Genomic DNA, 19,062 nt, shown 5'->3' with positions numbered 1-19,062 from the left:
GTGGAAGGGTGAGTGTAACAGGGGTAAAAATTGGGAATTATGCTCATAACAGTGAGATTACTATTGAGACCTTTTCTGTAACAGTATTCTTTTATTTTCTTTTCCTGTAATAATTAGATCTGGACTACTATCAGTTATTTGATCAGACTGTTAAGATTTCAATTACACTAACAATAAATTCTTGGCTTTGCATAAAAGGAGTTTCCTTTTGCCTGTAACAAGAGTGTAATAGTTACTGTTTTCGGATAAGGATGTTCCAGCTGTCCTTCCAGCGCAAGTCCTTGAGTTCAGTAACAGAGAGTGAGGGCTGCCCATAGGTCACAGGGCTGAAGGTGCAGTAGACAAGGTAAACTGACGAAAACCAGGCTACAATCGATGCACTAAACATGCTCTTGAGAAGCAGAGATCTGGCACGAGAGAGGGAAAGAGCATTCAAGTTACATCAAGGCCGGCTCAACGCTTCATCCAAAAGGAAGACCCAAATACGGCCCATCTTTTCTACAGGCAAATACCAAAGTACGACCACTGCTGGAAAAAAAACACTGCTTTCCCTGCAGCAGCTTGCCAAGGTGACAACCCTGGAGAAAAGAACTGTCACTTCTCTTGGCTATCTACCTGTTAAAACCAAATACCTGCAGAGATGATCGCTGAGATGCTGTAACACGATGGGAATCAGGAGGATCTGGAATGTGAGGGCAGGCAGGTAGTGGTACAGGAAAAGTGTTTTCTCCAGCAGGAAGAAGGGCAGGTAATTCACAGCCCAGCCTCCACCACAGATGCCCCCGGCTGATACCCACAGCTGCCATGCATCTGCAGGAGACAGGAGACAGATACCATCTCAAAGCACTGTCCTTGGAAACCCCAGGTCTCTAGGAGGTTGCCTACTTGCATGGTTTGAGTTTTTCCCCAGGCTCTCCAGTTTGTGCTAAGAACTTGACCACGCTCAAGTGAGGCGAATGGTTAAATTTTGTTACACTTTTATGAAGTACCCATCAAGACAGATTACTGATGAAATGGCTTCAGAGCGTGACAACAAAAGGTACTGCCAGAGAGGGCAGCATGAAACCACCTGGCCACAGGGAGGAGATGGCACCTCTGTGGGAACCAACATGTCTCAAATAAACCCCTCCCCACACAGCCAGTACCTACCTCTTCTAAATCATCACAAAATGGCTCCGTAGAATCCAAATCTGATGCCTGGGCATTTCTTACATGCAGGAAGTGATTCAAATAAATATTATGCTGGCTACTATATTGTCTCATAAGGTAAAGGTCATATTGCAATGACTATAATCAGTGTCTTCAAGGGCTACTCTAGATGTTTGTGTGCCCCTAATAAAAACTTCAGGGCTAGTGGGTAGGGAAAAAGTGCTAGCCTAGCCAAGGTGGAAAAATGTGACTTTGGGGCTGTTAAATTGCAACAGAACAAGTGACAACCACCCCTCCTTGCCACACACACAATGGAATCAAGACCTTCAGGAATGTCGTAAATTTTTCTTCTTCGTCGTATCAAGTACCACAGGGTCAGACACATGTAGACCAGAGCAGCAATGTTGGCTGAAGCCCAGGTGACAACATTCCCAAGGAGGTGGATCTGGGCCTGCAGGATAGGAGATAGTCTAAGCCAGAAGCAGGAACGTGCTGCAGTTCTTTTAGCTAAGTTTAAATATTACCTACAGAGACTTGCTAAATTAAACTTCAGCATGTGCCTGGCTAGTAACCTGGTATTTTCTGGAACAAAGCAAGCTGAGAAACGTTGCTGCTTCAAGACTCTTTTGTAATGTAAGGCATTAAAAAGATGTTTCTAAGTGTAATCAATAATGGGAACTATAAACTGCAGTTTACCAAAAAAAAGGGCACCAAGGTATGATTTAATTAAAAGCAACTGTCAAAGCTGTATCACATGCTGAAACAAACCCCAACCCTCAGGGAAAATATATTCTTCATACAGGAAGGATCCATCCCGGAGCAGCTCCTTGGCTGGAACTGCAGCCCTGCTCTCACTCACACTTGTGGAGCTCACACCTGACCCAAAGTCTGCTTTCTTCACCAGGTTCATGTCTGCTTCTACCTCTTATACTTACACCAGAGGTCGGGTGGAGCCAGTAGGCAATATTTGTGTCCATTGTGATCCAGTCAAGAGCAGAGGAGCTGTACTTATGTTCCGTGTCTTCATTTTTTAACGTGAGTATTTTCCACTAGGAAAAAAGTCAACAAAAGCCTTTCAGAACTGGACCAGTAAGTGGGATAGCAGGCATGGGGTGAACAGCTCCAGATGTGAGATGGTAAGTTCTTAACCCAGGAGCGGAGAAAGCTTTTGCATATCTCATACTGGATACTGATCAATAGAATGGTTTTATTTTGTTCTTATATAACATTCCTTCCTTAGGGAATTTCTGCAGTGTTAGTAAGGGGCATCACCACTACTGACTGTTCAGTTTCAGCAGCTTCCAGGTGCCCAACGGTAGTCCGTGTCCGCCCCCCCCCGTCTTTTTTCATACAATCACTCGGGTATTCGTTACTGAATAGCACAGGTCTCTAATGCCCTTCTAAGTGCATTCAGAATTTTTATTTCTCAGTGAGAAAATCAAACTACTCTGTCAGCAAGGAATAAAAAATGAATTGTCAGAGTCTGCAAAAAACACTCAGGTTCCAGCTCTGCCGCAGAAGGAAAGATGAAGGGAATAACAAGACACACCTGCAATTCCATGAACTTTGCCATGAAGCTGAGGTTTTTACTTATGTCCATCTGAGTGGGAGAGTGGAGTTCCACTTCCCTCTCTTTTTGCTCTTGGCCTGGGAGAAAACAGCATAGCTCAGAAAAGAATATGCAACAGGTAGAAAGTTAGAAAGAGGAGAGAGCACACGATACACCCCTGGCTCCCCACACTCCCAGAAGCCCTTCTCTAAAACATAGTCCAACTGCAAGAGCACTTTAAGGGGATTTTTGAGGATTCTGACAGAGCCAGAGCCTCCTGAACACACACTACCACCTTCCCATCAACATGAAGCCTCCCCCAGTCACAGAAATCTGCTTCAAGAACATGGCTGAGACATACTTTTCCCGTATCTGTGCTCTTCCACATTCCACACCATGCTCTGGTGGTAGCCTTTGGACAGCTTCTCACCAACCACCTCCAGCTGCCGGTATCCCCACTCGGGTAAAGATGCTCCACTGAGCTGAAAGTGAAAGATGACTGTAAACTTACAGTCCTGCCCATTTGACCTTCAGGACAGAAGCTCCTAGGCCCTGCCTGAGCAGCAGATGACAGCAAGGGAAGAGTCACCACGCAATACTGTCTCAACAAATGCTACAGCCACAAAGTGCTGGCAAACTCTGTGAGGAGATCCTTAACTATTCCAGCTGCTGTCACATGCACACAGACTCAGCACCACTTTCTGAGGCAGCATCTGAGGCCCAGTTGCACACAGTGGCCACAACCTCCTAAGAAGCAGGCCAGCTCTGCATGCTGAAAAGCAATAAAGTGTGAGTATGCCTACCTGAAACACATGCTGCTTTTTTATCACATTGAGCAAGTTTATTGTTTCCTTTTATTTACGTATTTGTTTTAGTGGTTTAGGCATTTTGGAGCAGAGAGATTAGTAGTTTATGAGATTACAAGAACTGCATGGAGCAAAAGCTATAGGCAAATAAACATAAATCCACTTGCCTTCAGCACTGCAGAGGTGTTCACGTGAACAAATCTCACTTCTGACAGAATTGTCTTCCACACATCTGTGTCAGACTCCCGATTTACAATTTCCTACAACAGAAAGATGTCTTCTGATTGTCGTTTTGTCTCAGCTGTTTCTGCTGGAACATGATGAGCTCCACCCTTCCCTTTGACCACTCACCACTCTCCAAAGGTTCTGTGCTGGCATGGAGATGTTATAATCAATATAGCAGGAAACTTCTTGGGAGTGGGGGCTAAGAGGGGCAGCAACATCATGCCTAGAAGACAAGTAAAGGAAGATCCTCCAACACCATTCCCCACATTCATATAAAACGCAAACCTGGAAAGGTATTGAATTGGCTTAGACCAGATTAATAAAGCAAGAAATAACTCATTTATACAGATTGCAGTGTTTACTCTGCAAGAGAACACTCCCCACTACCAAGAGCTGCCAGGAACAGGCTCAGAGGAAGCCAGTGCAGATGCCTTCTATGCCAGGCTGAAGAACAAGCACTGATTGTGACAAACAGAAACGCTGTTCACTGGAGTTTCCAATAATGAACAAATTAGGTTTGGAAGGGATATAGCAAAGACCCAGGATCAGAACGACCCCCTTCCTAATCTGAGTGATATTCAAGCACATGTAAACGCCCTTTGGGAAGCAGTCAGGAGGCAATTTCATACTGCAGTCTTTGCGAAACAGACAAGTGTCCGCGGCAACCGGCCACAGCACACTGGATTCTCCAACATTCCTAACTTTCAGAGCAGATGCCATCCAAGTCAGTGGAGCTGACTGGGTTAACAGTGACACAAAATACTAAATACCTGCACCTGTCTGGAGCGGAGGCAGTGAAGGGGCAAGGAGGAAGACTGATCAAGGGGACTATGTATTTAGGAATCTGCAGAACTATTATGAACTGAGAGCATAGGTGAAACCACCACTAGCCCCGCAAAGGCCACTACAAGAGAAGACCAGAAACAGCCAGCAGCCACAGAACAGTTTGTGATTAGTATCAAATCCCACTGCCAAGGCAACTGCAAAAAATAAATAAGGATACAGCATTCTTTCTCTGGGACACAGGCTTAGGTAAAACACCATGAGGTCCTTCCCAGACCCACCATTTTACAAATCCCACGAATAACAGGCAGTTTAGAGCGTATCCAAATGCAAGAGTTACTGTGCTTCAGCCTCTGAAGAGTTATTCTGAGAGACAACAAAGCAGAACGAGGGAGGGACTTACGTGTTGAGGTACCGAGTCGTGATGCCATGGACCAGCTGCACGATGTGTCCGTGCCTGACAGGACGGGGTGGGTTACTCACCACCAGCTGCTGCCTGGTGGAGTGACACCCAAAAGGAAGTGGTTACATTCTCCTTTCTATATAATGCAACCTTGTCATGACCAAACTGTTAGGTCAAGGAGCTGCAGGCAGGGACAGATGAGAAATTAGAGCAATCTATAGATTGTACCAGAATGGAAACAAAGCTCATCAAGGCAAAGGTGAGTCAAGGGCAGAATGACTCAGAGGATGGGCAATGGGATAGCGTTAGGTTGTGGTCTGAATCCAGGTCAGTCAGGAGCGAGTTCAGATTATTCCCACCACACAGCTGTCGGGTGGCTTCTGTTAAATGAGTAAGTGCCTCAGTGACATCTGACGGGTGTTGGTACCACAACCGATGTCGCTTTTGGCAGAATTATAAGAGAGATTGATGGCTATCTCCACCATGAAGATCGAACTCTCATCTTGCTTCTGGACAGGGCTAAGGCATGCCTTGGCAAGGGAGAGCGCTGCTGCTCACCTAACTGCTACCTGTATTTTACTGTTCTACAGAAAGACTTCACATCTTTCAGGGCGCGTAGGAGTCTTGAGTTCTGAAGAATTTTAAGAAGATATTGGGTTTCTGTGGTTCTGTTGAGTTCCCACTTGAAAGGTTTGCACTACGGACAAACTTTCCCAATGTGGATACGATTTATAATGGCACACAGTCTTTCTGGTAAGACTCTTTATACAGTCCCCAGAGCAACATAAGAAAACTACAAAAGCAACTTTTTGATCAGTATGAAATGATGTCACACAACAGCTTTTACTGGCAAAACTACAAGAACAGAGAGTCCTGCTCTCCACTGACAGTTACAACAACAAAACACTTCAGCACAAACCAGGCCTCTCAGGCACAGGCACCCACTTGGAATCCCTCCCAATGTGGCGGATTCTACAGGTCATCCCACACTTTAAATACCAAGAAATACTTATTCTGCAGAAGTGATTTCTACTGTCTTCTGAGACTCATTCAAGTTTGATAAAACTCATCAAGGCACTCTAATGCCATGGCTCACACACTTCAAAAAGCAGAACTTCACTTTCATGCAAAGCACCTGAAGAGTTCCCACCAGTCTCATGAGTCTTAAAAGTTCCCCTTGTGCACAGCTCACATTCTGGCAGGAGCAGTTCAGACAAAATTTCAGACTTCTCAATAATGCTTCTACCATATTGAGGAGGACTCTGCAAAGAGCCACCCTTACCAGCTCTGCAGCTGAAATTACTTGCTCAGGATCACACGTGGCCTCTATGTCTATAAGCAGAGAATAGTTATGTCCAGCCCAAGCTATGCCCTGTTTAGGTTTTAGAAGTGTATAAAAGCTATGCTTGACATTTAAATCTCTTGCATACTCACATTCCAGGATCTTTGACAATCCACCAGTTGTTTACATCCTTGAAGGGATAACAGGTCACCTGCTGTTGATGGGAACTACCTCGGCCATTCTCATACCTGTACAGAAGGTTAAAAAAATCCACGTGTGTGTAACAGAACATCTCTGTGCTCAACAGAGTCACAGCAATACAAACCAGCACCAGATCACTGGCTCCATTCCTACAGAGCACAGAGAATCTGTGCATCTGCAATGTGCTCTGAAGGATTAACAAAGAGATTTGCCAAGACCCAAACTGAGATACCTGTGACTGGCAGGTAAAGAACCAGAGCATACTTTCATCCTAACATACGGACCCAACCAGATTCCTCACCTGATGGGATAAGTATTCGTGTGAGAATGGAGCCAACACTGCATGGGCTTGCCCAACACGTTCCGCAGAGTAATCTGAGAGCCGTAGGCCACCTCTAAGGGCTGACCCTGAGTGATTCGAGCCAGCCCACCCTGAGAAGGATAACGATAAGGTAAGAGGAAAGAAGAAGAAACAACCCAGAGGCTGTTTGAATCCTATTAAGAGTCACCTGTCACTTTAACATAGCAATATCTTAGCACGACACCTTCTCATTTGGTTCTATCTACAAAGATCAAGTCTTACAGCACTATAATCAGCAGATACTAAATACACCAATGCCTGAAAGACTTCAGGGTCTTAGGGAATATCCCTAAAGCCGTGCTGTTCTATAAGACAGACTAAGTATCCTTCTGCAGAAAATCATACTGTCATCCTGTAGACACTTAAGAGTTCAGAACTATATCTACTTCTGTGGAGTTTCCTGTAGGAACGGACAAATCTTCAGCAGAAGAGTGAATATATTGTTCTTGGTTCACTGGGAAAAGCTTTTAATCTGTTACTAGGATTTCAGTCATTATTGCTTCAACTTAAAGCAGTACTACAACAGCAAAGTAGTTAAATGACATAAAAAGAACAAATATGTGGGATCAAAGGAACAAGATTGCACACCTTTCTTCTAACAGTGAACACAAGACAGATTTCACCCTCTTGTCCCCTAATAAATCAGTTTCATGACCACATTTCCTTTACCTCTAAGCTGGCTTGGAAAGCACTTGTCATAATCTGGTCATGAGGCCCAGAGCGATACAGCAAAGTCAAGTGAACATAGAAGAAGGACAGGTACATTGCCACTGGGATGATGACAAGGGCCAGTCCTCTAGCTAGAAAATGGCACATCAAGGAAACCTAGAAGAACACACGAAACTCACTGATTTCATGCTCCAGATATTAAAAACATTAAAAATACCAGTGCGCTCGGCTTGTTCGGTTTGTCTTTTCTAAGTTTCCCCAACCACCCTCATTTAGCTGTAACTTCGTGGACAGCTGGATAACTTCTACTGAGGATTTGAACTGGAGCTAGCAGGAGGTATGTGAAACAGTATAGGTTTTGAGCCACAAATCACCAAGACATGGATAAGAGCAGAAAAGGCAGTCATGCACATGTTTTTCTTAAATTTAGCTCCATCTTCCCCAGCAACATAAGTGGGAAACTGTTCTATGACACGCAGACAACGACAAGGAATTTTAGTACAAAAACCATCTACAGACAGCATCGTTATCTGTGGGTTTGGCTGGCTCCTGTACTGAAAAGTTCTAAATAATACATTTTGCATGTTGTGCTACCTACATTTGAAAATTTCTGGTCTCCTATCATGTGCCAGAAGTGCAGCCCTGCGATGGCCAAGAGCAGCATATAGGTAAACAGGCCCATATATTTCACTCTGAGAAGAAAGCGCATAAAACATGACCACAGTTAAAAACTAAACAATTACCTAACACAAGACATAAACAGTCAAACTTTCTCTTGAACAGGTCGCAATAAAGTCCAAGGACTTAGATCCATGACAACTTTGGCACAATAACATAAATAAGCTTCAAGGCGGACACCAGAAGTTATCATTTGTTTGCCAATTACATGAAGTAACTGCAGTGACAGAGAACCTTCTTGATACCAAGGTGGCAGATCACAAAGTCCCTAAATTCAGACTTACTGAAGCTTGAGGCGACTAGGAGGGAGGGGTGAAATGCAGATGTTAATTTGTAACATAAAGCCATCTGAGAAATGCATTTTGTTCTTCCCAGGACAGTACCCTCTCATGCCTGGTACTGCCCACTGTGAATTGACATCCTCTCTGTAGAAACAATCGAACTCACTAAAAAGCCATGGAGATGTCTGCTCGGAACAGCACCAAGAATCAGTCTTGAAAATCCAAAGCCCCACTGATACCTCAGATGGCAGGCAGAAAAGCCAGCTTACTAAACCAAAGAAGACGTCATCACTTACCCAACTGCACAAGAACAAGCTACTCCAGTCAACAGAAGCCAAAACCACCAGCTCCCAGAGAAGAAACTTAAATAAAAAGACAAAGGAAAGGATGTTATGGTGGGATCTGGGCAGCATCTTAGGATCCTGAATTCAGGTAATTTAACTTGAAAAAAACTTGCTGGACTTGCTATTCCTCACTTTATTCAGGTATTCTGAACCTTCCATGCCACCAACTCTCGGCTCTGACCTACGGTGTGTTGTTAAACGTACTTCTCTGTATCTTGAAAAGCAAAATTGAATGCCACCAGCCTTCTGATACTACAGATAAAAGAAGGTATTACATCATTTGCTGGGCTCAGTTTAAAGATAATTTTACTTTACTGAAGATTACTTTATCCTCTGCAAGGATCAGAGAACATGGGAAGTCACAAGAAAAGAGACAAAGATCTCTAAATTCAGTACCTGTGAACAGTAACAAAGGAGCATTAAGTGACCTGTTATCATCAGTATTTCTATGCACAGAATGAAACCTTCCAAAAAAATTCTGGGAGGGGCAAAGGAGTGCTCCCAAGGGATTTTACTTTTATTGTAAAATAAAAAAGACAACCTTGTTACCAGTCTTTAACACTACTCAGAAGAGAAAACTTCTGGGGAAGTCATATGAGAGGTCAAAGTATTGGGCTTTACAGACAGATGAGGTGAGTTGTAGAACAGTGAAGTGACTTACAGAAAAAAAACCCACAGTTTGTGACAAAAAAAGAGCCACCACAAGAATATCCAAAAATGGGAGACAATCCAGCTTTACCTGTGCCTTTGCAAATTGTAGAACTTCAGGTAGGACAAAACTGCAAGTAGGGTAAAAAAAATCAGTATCGATTCCAGGAGCATGAACCTTGACTGAGTGATTAACGAGTTCTCTGTTGGAAAAGAGAGACAGACACAAAATTAGAGAAATTTATCTGCAGACAAGTACTACCTTGGACAATCCCATCATTATCCAACAGAAGGACCAGTTCCTTTAAGGACAGCCAATTCATTTGCAATCTTATTGGCTGTAACAGGGAGGTGTTGGGTTTAAAGGGACAAAGCCCTTCCAGCAGGATCAAAGTACAGGGCCATTACTGTCTCCAAGGACAAAGAGGTAGGCGCCTTGTAAAGTCTGGCAGGAGGCAGATAAAGGTGCTGTGCTTGCCTAAAAAGGCAAAGCAAATCAATTCTGGGAAATCCAGAGAGATACTCCTCAAGGCAAAGAGGGTCAAGGCAGCGACTCCAGCAGGCAATGAGCACGGTGACAAATCTTCAAGGAAGGGAGCTGCAATGAGCTGCTTTGTGCAGGATTCCCTGAGCCAGAACCAGAGCAGCCGGTAGCTAGGAGAGGTTTCTCTTATCAGACTGCTAAAGGGCTGTTGAGAGGCTCTTTCCCTTTCAGGCAGCTGCCAGCAGACCTTCAGAGGCAAAAAACCAACTGAGAAATACACATCAGGACAGCGTCAAATCACGGTGTTAAGGATGCAGACTGGTTTGCTGCAGTTTGGAGAGGAAGAAATTTGATGAGCTCTAACTGTAAGTAGGGTCGCTCTGCTGTTAAAAACCAGTATGTTGTAACTTATCCTGTAAACTTCTAAGCAAGACAGTACAGGTCTCCTTGGATGCAAGAAATGTGCTTTCTCTGAGGCTGTTAAGGCTGCCCACTTCGCTAAATAATGAACTGAACTTGCATAAAGCCTCAGGCTAGCATGGCAGCCTGCTGCAGAGCTGTTAAGGACAGAGGGGACCAGAGAGCTCAGCAGGGACTGACTGATCCAGGCCAGGGCTGAAAGCACCCTCTGACATACCGTTAGCCTTCTGTGGCGAGATGCTATTCCAGCTTTTTATGTGCCCTAAAAATTCACAGGGGGAAAAGAGACCCTTCTTCCCCCATATGAAGAATGGAGCCCAAGGAAATAATCTTACCTAAGAGAATTAGGAGAGCAGCTCCAAGTGCAGCACAGTGGGAGAACTGCAGTTCCACCAAAATCTGGTATGCTAAAGGCACACAGAGAGCACCAGCCAGCGCTGGCAGGAGTCGCAAGGACCAAACAGGAACATTCACAGTATATTCTGGAACAGGAGACAACAGCCATGTGCAAATTTGGAAACTATTAATTGCACAGAAGGCAGTTCAACACAGAACTCCTTACGACTACAACAAGTTGTTGAATCTAACTCCTGTTTTTAGTAATTTATTGCCCATCTTGTACTGCTTAAATTGTTTTAACCAATTTTAAAAGTCTGTGCTATGGAATCCTAATGCCTTAAACTTTGGTTAGAGATCTGCAGAAGACTTATTCAGGAGAAGCGAAGGTGTCAGATAAAGCATATTTCCACTAGTCAGGCAAAAGAAATCTCTCAGCCGCTGAAATACTGCTATTTTCTCAAAAGAATGAGAGTTAAAATCACCTCTTACCAGCTCCAATCCTGTTCCATAAGAAGTTTCCATCAAATCCTCCTAAGTAACCTACAACATAAGCAACAGTTCAGAATTTCCAGTCTCAAAACAAGTATAAAAACTGGTGCTAAATTGGTCCTGGAACTATTTCCCAAACACACAGCTTTTCCACGCGTGAAAGCCCTCTTTCCCAAAAGGGTCCTTTTTCGTACTGTTTTGCCTGCAGCACTGCTTGATAATGCGCACAGGCAGGAAGAATACAAATTGGGAACAACAGGTTCTCAGTGACAAAGTCACAATTTAATCGATCCCTCCCATGCAGACACTTTTTTGTCATGCAAATCTCAGCTACAGCAAGAAACATCTGCTTGTTGCCTACTATTTCTAGTCACTAGCTGGTCGCATCTTACCTTTCTCTGTACCCAAAGGATTGGATAACAATCAGATAATGGATACATGGCTCCATCAACCCCCCAGTACTCTAACAACACTAAGGGAAACCCTAATTCTCTCTACATCGGAATCTCTCAGCTGCCTTGTGCTTTTCCTCACAGACAGGATCTGACAACTCATTTCTAACCAGCACTTCCCTCTCCCACAGCAACAGGCAACAGACACTTCCCAATTTCAGGAGACGCCCTACCTCCCAACGCTAGCAGCATATGGCCAAAAGGTGGGCCACTGTCATCCACGAAAAAGATCCTCTTCATGTAGAGAGAAACGAATTGGCCATAATAAACTTCATCAAAACTGAAACACAAGAGGCAAAAAGACGTCAAATCGAACTGGAAGTATCCTGCAGGCTACAGGGATACTAAGGCAGGAAACACTGATTTGTTGGCAATAAGCTAAGAATACAATAAAGCACAGTGGCTTTGCCCCCTTCCCCTCAGGAATTTCTGTTAGGGAAACAGAGGCTGACATCAGGCAAGCTCTGCTCTTCCGCTCCTGCGTTCTTATTCACAAATGTTTCAAAACCAAAAGTCTCTGTGATTCAGGTAGAAAATAAACTATTCTACTCACACTACAGCCCGTGGATAGGAAAGCCCCCAAAGACGGCTTATTAATCCCATCACGGTCAATGCCACGAGGTTCACATTTATCTCTGCAGTGACCACAACCGGCTTCTTCAGAAATCCCAACATCCTGTCAAAGGTCCCTCCGAGCCTCCAAGAACAAACAGACAAAAAAGCAGCAGTCACCCTTTCACTCAACACTCACTGAGGATTGTTTCACAGAAAGCACGCAACGCTACTTTCTGCTGGAAGCAGGTAACGGTAACTGATCTTCCAAAGTTCTCTCACTTTCCACACTTAACGTGTTTTCAGCTCTATCTACAGGAGCAACTCTAAAAATGAAGTTAGCAAACACAGTTAACTTTCCATCTGTCCTGCTTCTGCACGTGTGTGGTTCTCTGTCATCAATAGGAAGCTAGAAACTTTGCTTATTCTTACACTGGTTTTGCAGAAACACAATAGCTTAATTCAGGCCTACATTCCACTTTGTGCTAAGCAAACCTCCCAGCCAAACTCCAATGCTAGTGACAGGCAAACCACATGCTCGGGCACGAGGCTGCTCAGGTAGCTTTCAGAAAAATAAAAAGAGTTACTTCCTTGCAAACTGAGCTTATTTCTTGGGGGGCAGAACCCGCAAACATCCTCTGTCTTAAAAAGCTGGCTCTTGAAGCACAGGCGTAGCTGCTGCAGGGCTCTAGCGCAGCCTAGGGGGGAGCACTGCAGAAAGCAGGATTGAACTCTTCACTCCTGTAGGCAGGCAGAACCGCTAAAAGCTCGGTCAGAAAGCAGCATGGAAGCAGTGTTGTATCTCCTCACCTCAATACAGCTGAAAGTTACTGGAATAAATCCATCTGCACGGCTTTGATCAGGGGAGAACAAAGCAGGACACAAGCACATCACCACCAGCAAGCGCAGTGCCGCCGGCCTTGTTCCTCACTACCTGCAAAACACCAGCGCTGCGTGAAACAGCCCTTTCCAGAAGCCCTTTGCAGAGCTGCACTCTCCGCCGGCACTGGGAACGCACCCGCAGGACCCAGCCAAGGGCAGGCATCACCCGCGCTCCGCCATGGCCGCGCAGGCCCCGGGACCCCGAGGAGCGCCCTGATGGAGACGACTCTGCCTCTCCCCGCTGCGCGGGCAGGCCCTGAACCCCGGGGCAGGGGCGCACCGTTGGCTCCCCCGCCAGACCCCATACACCCAGCCCTCTGCCATGCTCTGCACGCCCCCGCGAGCCTTACGAGGCGGCAGCAGGGCCGCTAACCGCTCCGCCGGGCCTCGTTCCCCTTCTGAGCTCCAGAAGGGGCGGCGGGACCACCGACCCCACACCCAGGCTTCACCCTTCAGGTTTACAGGCTCCACCAGCCCCCCGTACCCAGCCCTGTGCCCCCTCTGAGCGTCGTTTTGGGGCGGCACATGACCCCTGACTGCCTCCCGCCCTCCCCTGGCGGCTCACAGGAGCAGCGGGGTCGCCCCCGCCGCGCCTCGGTCCGCTCCTTCAGCCTCACGGCCGGGCCGCGGCGCCCCTCACCGCGCCTCGCCCCGCCCCCCCCGAGCCTTCCGGCGGTGAGGGGGGGCGCGGGGGCACTGCCAGCCCCGCCGCACGCGGGAGGCGGCTGCAGCACCGGGACCCCCGACCCCGAGGAGACGGCGACCCCCGCGCTCCACCACCCCCGAGCCCGCCACGGCGGACGTGACGCCACACGCACGCGGCGTGCTGAGGGCGCGGAAAGGGAAGAGCGCCGTCGTGTTGCCATAGCAACGGCCACGGCCCCCGCACCGCTGCTGTGGCCACCGCCTAGGGCAAAAAAACCCACATATCTACGGTTCTTTAACCGGAACAAGCAGACAAGGGATCCAGGAATTTGAGAAAAGCATAACCTGCTTTATTTTTTTATTTTTTTTTATTTAAATAAGGAGAATTCTTTCATATGGAAAGAGCTAATACAATCACATATTTGAAAGGAGAAACAATAGGTACTGAAACGAGGAAAAAGGGCAATAAAGAGTGTGCCGCAACTGGCCTGGTGATTCCGTGATTCGAGTTCCGGTCCAAGTAAAAGTTTCCAAAAAATATAAACAGGTTGCACATTACACATTTATCCATCGTCTGCCCTTTCAAATATCTGGTCTACATGAAAAGACAAAGAGAGGAAAGGCCAAAAAAAAATTTACTATACAGGTCATGAGGTTAAAAGCTTTAAGGAGTACAATATCCCCTTGAGAAACAACAAATGCGATTTATACAGACCCAGAGGAAGGATTCCAGCTAAGGACAACGCCTCGAGACATGCTAAAGGATGAGAGCTTCACTGCTGCTGCTGTGATTCCCAGGGAAACAGTCACGACTGTGACTGCAGACATCTTGAGGAACCGGGGCAAGCCATGAAACCCAAGCGGTGTCTATGGCCACTGGGAAAACCTGATGGTCTTTGGATTAAAATAAACAATAACAAAAAAAGCAGTTGGACTGCTGCTGTCTGTCCACCATCAGCAGTTCCACTGTTTCGGTAAAACGCACCTTTTCTGTCAATGGGCCACAACTAAGTATCCTGATGCCTGCTGTAAATTAGTTCTTACTCACAAATGCATCTTTCTTACATGGAAACTGGGCTGCTGTACGTCAAAAATAACCCACACTACAAGGAATTAACCTGTGCTTAACCAGTCAGAAGCGAAACAGAAGGTTAACAAAACGCAACAGAACAAGACCTCAGCATGCAGTGGTGCTCGCTTGAAAGTGAACATAGAAGCCTGCCAACAGGTGAGACATAGCAAAAACGCTAGGCTCATTTCTCAATATATATCTATAAATACACAGGAACCACAGGGCAGCTTGTAGCTTTGCAGCATTCTTGCAAGGAAACTGTTAAACGGAGTGCCTCGGCATGAACACAAACGCTGGGAGGTCAATGGGCGGCAAACACATTCAGAGTTACTGACGACTACAGCTGCCACATGGCAGAGCCAGAGCAAATCATGGAAGATCAACAATTATACCTGTTTCACTGGTGACTGGGCTCCTTCCACTTGTCATTTAAAAATATACTGGAGGGCCTTTTTTTTTTTTCCCCTCTTCCCTAACTTTTTCTTTTTTTTTTTTTTAAATTAAGAGTTATAAGCTGGCTGAACTGGAGAGGAAAGCAGCACTGAATGCAGCTGCTAGGGCATGAACCACTGTGTATAGAAAAACTGATGACACACGTGCTTCAAACCTTCAGCTGAACAAAAAGCAGCAAAGTCAGCCTCTGAATATTTCTGCTTCACCCATTGTTCCTGAAAATATGGATTCTACCTCTCCCTCCCACTGCACCTTTCCTAGCAGGAGCCCGCAATTCGGTAGCTGGTTTCCAGTCAAGGCAAAAGCAACTTGCAAAAGAATAAATCGTTAGGGCCCAACCCTTCAGCAGCGGAGACAGTAAACAGAATTATCCCCCTATAAACCATATCCATGTTCTATACATCTCCATCCTCCTCTTCCCCAAGCTGAACTGGTATCAGTGTACAAGCACCCTCGGCATTTCTGGACTTTCAGGATCAGAGACTCTCCTTTTGAGTCAAGAGCACCACAAACTGCACTAACCTTGTACTAGCTTTAAACAAAAACATGCCAGAGAAGAAGGATATTGCACCTTAGGAACTTGGGCTCTAAAACTGCTTTCCATCACGCAAAACTCCATTAACTGAAAGAGAGTCTTGCCAACTGCAGCCGACAGTCACGCAAAGGTGAGGAATGGAATGAAGCTCACATGCATTTCTTGGCCTTTCCTGCACAGAATAATTCAGACATAATATATAAATAGAGCAGTGAAACAATTACTTTTTCACCTAGACCTACAACATCAAATACGTATAAATAAATTCTAGTGTTTTATTCTGTTGGGGGAAGGAATGGAGGGGTTAAAAGAGAAAGAAGGGTGACCTTTTTCAACAGGAAGTATTGTAGTTCTGATGGCATTTACACCAGAGGGACTGCAGTAACTTGTATCTAGCAATAACCCAGTTCCTCCAACACATTTGACCATTTTGAAGTCGTACAGGTGGGAGGAAAGAGGTTAGTGTCTTTGTAAAGCTTAAGTACTGTGTCTGGGGTAGGAAAGAGATGAGAAGACAGGGGCTCGGATAAGTCTCTTTAGCCATTACAGTTAGATTCTGGGCTGGTGTTAGCTAGGGCCAGCTGGGCAGAAGGATAACAAAAAAAAAAAAAAAAAAGCCATACAATTCTGTTCATGATACTCCAGGGAAGAAAACAGAAAGCAGGGGTGGGATGACTTACTGGTGAGGCAATCTTTGGAAAATGTTGGGAGCAGGACAAGCAGATGAGGATGCAGGTCTGGGAGATGTCTGAAGGCTGGGGAAATATTGTTGCTAAATCTCAAACCCTGTACTTTAAGGATGCTAGAGAGATGCTGGCACACTCTGCTCTGAAGTTAAAAACCCATAAAACATGAGGAAAAACAAAAAAGAGCTTTTTTTTTTCTTAAAGTACCATCCTATCCCTTTCCCTTCGGGTTCTCTGCCACGGCCACTGGGGACACCTGTGGAGAGGGGACATTACTATGTCTAGGTTAGTTTAGGTTCCTAAGCTCTTTAAAGCTACTGTATAAACCTCTTATTTATACCTAGCTTAAAACTTAAAATGCACCCCTATAAAGTTATGAAGGATCTTTCCCAGAAAGGGGGAAAAAAAGCAAACAAAGAAACAAGAACGGCTTTCAGATCCCTTTCCAAATACATTCTTTGTCCAAAATATCTTCTTTGGAACCACCAACGAATGACTTGCTGCCACCTAGCAGAGGCAGACGGCACAGCCAGTTAGCAAGCTATCATCTCCTGCAGAAATGAAGTTTTCTTTCCCTCACTTCAGAGTGACCAGCCTACTTTACACTTTGAAAGAGCTAAACAACACAAACCAAGTCAGCTGGAAGTAGATGAGTTTACTTAAGGCTACCGTCAGCTGAAGGACTCCAAGCACGTTCAGCAACTTGTAAGTCCATCCTAAAATCTACACGCACATAAATCAAAATCAAACAACCAAAGAAATAAAAAATCCAATCCCCTCCCACTGGGACCTTCCTTTCGTACATCATCAAATACTGGTAAGAAAGTATAAGGTGATGATGCTGTATACAGACTGGAAGCAACTGGATCAAAAGTAAAGAACCCTTTGCTGTTCATCTGGGGAAGGAGAATAAAAGGATGATTCTAAACTGCCTCTGTAACCATGTGCTTCCAGCACAAAAAAGGAGGTTCCAAGTGTACTAAAACGTCTGCCTTGCAGAGGGGCTCCCTCACTGATGCGTTCCTATGCAAATTTTACAAAAGGACACGAGCTAGAGGAACAGAAAGCAAGACCCAGGGAAAAGGGAGAAGAGCAAAGCTTAGGAGAGCAGCCCCAAGGGATGAACATAGTATGGAACAAGTCTCAGGAGACAGGAAGAATTAGAGTGGTCAAAGTAAGGAGCACAAGAGAGCATCACAACTACAAAAAGTAGTCCATACCAACCCGTTGGCTCTAGCCAACTCTTCTGACCCATGTGCCGTGAGGAGATTTTTCTTAACAGATTTCACATTTCTAAAACCTATGATTTGCATTTTGTTGTGTGTTCGGCAGTCACTACAAAAATCCCAAACCCACAAAAAACCCAATTAGATCCAGATGAGTTTGTAACAGAAATTTGGTGTGGTTTTTTTTTTCCTTAAAACCAAAATGCCACATTTTGTTGTGCACAAGGCACCTCAAAGCTACAATTAAAGTGGTACGAGTTTCAAGATTAATGCACTGATCTACTATATACCTTTAGTACACATTTACTTCTAACACAAGCACTGCTTCTAGCTTAAAACAAAAATACTGAAAAATTAATGAATGCTGTAACTGTCTTTTTTGTTTTAAAAAATCAAATCATCTGAAAGGCTAAATCATCTGGGGAAAACATACCCAAACAAATTCAATTTAGAAGAGTCATTATTCTCAACATAGCACGGAACCGCATATAAAACTAAGCAGAGTTTTGTCAGAACATAATTTTAGCTGAAGGGAATTCTTTTCCCGAAGGAATGAGGAAAGCAGAAAGAAGGGGTGGGGAAAATGAGAGAACATATAAAAGTTCTGCTATAAACAAAGATATAGCTTTTTTGTAAAAACCTCAGCTGCCTTTAAAATGAAAAACCTCAAACTAACCCCTCTCCCCCAGTTGCCACTCTGCTGAGACAGGAGGGAAGAAGGACGGGCTTCGCCAAGTGAGCAATCACAGCTACCTGTGGATGGGGCATGGGAGGGAAAAAAAGAAATAAATGGCTCGAGCCACTTAAAAGTCACATGGTTGGTTTGTTTTAAAGCAAGCAGGTCAATGTCACATCCACTGTTTCAAACTGCTTTGTTGGGAAAGGAGCCTGGATGGTGTCGCTGTAGTCAGTCAATGTGGGGCAGGGAATAGATCTGGTGCGATTTTCAGGATATCCAGTGGGATCCAGTCCAAGCTGCAGGGCCTCTCAGGCAGCAGGACTAGCTGGCCATCAGAGGTGCTCCTAGGCCTTGCTTTCCTCCACTTTGACTGCCTGAGGTTTGATGGCTCCTGTGCGCACTGGCTTCATCTGGTTTGCGGAGGCTGTTTCTTGCAGCTTTACTGCTCCCAGGTTGGCTTTATTTTCATCCACCCGCTGCTTTGCCTTTTGACATACAAAAACAAAGCATTAGCTAGCACAGGGACCTCTAGGCAGATATAAAACCCAAACTGTGACCATCATTCATGCAAGACATCAAATTTGCTACAAAAATCAGGTATTTCTTCTATTCTGTCACTCTTTGCTGATCTAAACCACCTCACATGTAGGACCCCAAAGCGTCTCTCACATGTCTGGCAACGCAAATAACCCACAAAAACTCAACAAAAAACAACACAGACACTGTAAAACAGGTAATCCTCTAATCTCTCCTGACTTTCAAATGACAC

At 45.1% G+C, this 19,062-nt stretch overlaps 2 protein-coding genes across 8 annotated transcripts in view; both read right to left on the bottom strand.

The window, feature by feature from the left end:
* Positions 1-224: 224 nt before the first annotated feature.
* On the bottom strand, positions 225-12,289 carry POMT1 (protein O-mannosyltransferase 1). The gene is made up of 19 exons (XM_009979877.2): positions 12,117-12,289; positions 11,737-11,843; positions 11,112-11,162; positions 10,619-10,765; positions 9,471-9,582; positions 8,684-8,749; positions 8,027-8,120; positions 7,429-7,584; positions 6,700-6,830; positions 6,350-6,445; positions 4,916-5,008; positions 3,856-3,952; positions 3,672-3,764; positions 3,060-3,180; positions 2,699-2,796; positions 2,085-2,198; positions 1,474-1,600; positions 633-810; positions 225-407 (listed from the first exon to the last, which is right to left on the bottom strand). Exons 1-19 carry the CDS (start codon positions 12,236-12,238, stop codon positions 233-235), a joined length of 2,178 nt encoding a protein of 725 aa, XP_009978179.2. The 5' UTR covers positions 12,239-12,289; the 3' UTR covers positions 225-232.
* A 3,686-nt stretch (positions 12,290-15,975) lies between these two features.
* The window catches only part of PRRC2B (proline rich coiled-coil 2B), a 49,406-nt gene continuing 46,319 nt past the window's right edge, over positions 15,976-19,062 (bottom strand). For all 7 annotated transcript variants that reach the window (XM_086625420.1, XM_086625419.1, XM_086625422.1 and 4 more), the window contains one exon: positions 15,976-18,778. In XM_086625420.1, the coding sequence (XP_086481546.1) occupies positions 18,638-18,778 (141 nt within the window). In that variant the 3' untranslated portion in view covers positions 15,976-18,637. The remainder of the gene's footprint in view (positions 18,779-19,062) is intronic.

This window comes from Tauraco erythrolophus, chromosome 22 (genome assembly GCF_009769465.1).
Source record: "Tauraco erythrolophus isolate bTauEry1 chromosome 22, bTauEry1.pri, whole genome shotgun sequence".
NCBI lineage: Eukaryota > Metazoa > Chordata > Aves > Musophagiformes > Musophagidae > Tauraco > Tauraco erythrolophus.
This window is presented reverse-complemented; position numbering and strand designations above follow the sequence as displayed.

What these genes read in the sequence shown, in the direction of transcription:
- POMT1 (XM_009979877.2), bottom strand. Translation starts at nt 12,238, where the DNA reads ATGTTGGGATTTCTGAAGAAGCCGGTTGTGGTCACTGCAGAGATAAAT. An exon ending in TACAATTTGCAAAGGCACAG is followed by an intron (nt 8,750 to 9,470) that starts GTAAAGCTGGAT and finishes TTTTTATTTAAG; the next exon opens with TTTCTTCTCTGGGAGCTGGT. An exon ending in CAAAGTTCATGGAATTGCAG is followed by an intron (nt 2,199 to 2,698) that starts GTGTGTCTTGTT and finishes CTTTTTTCCTAG; the next exon opens with TGGAAAATACTCACGTTAAA.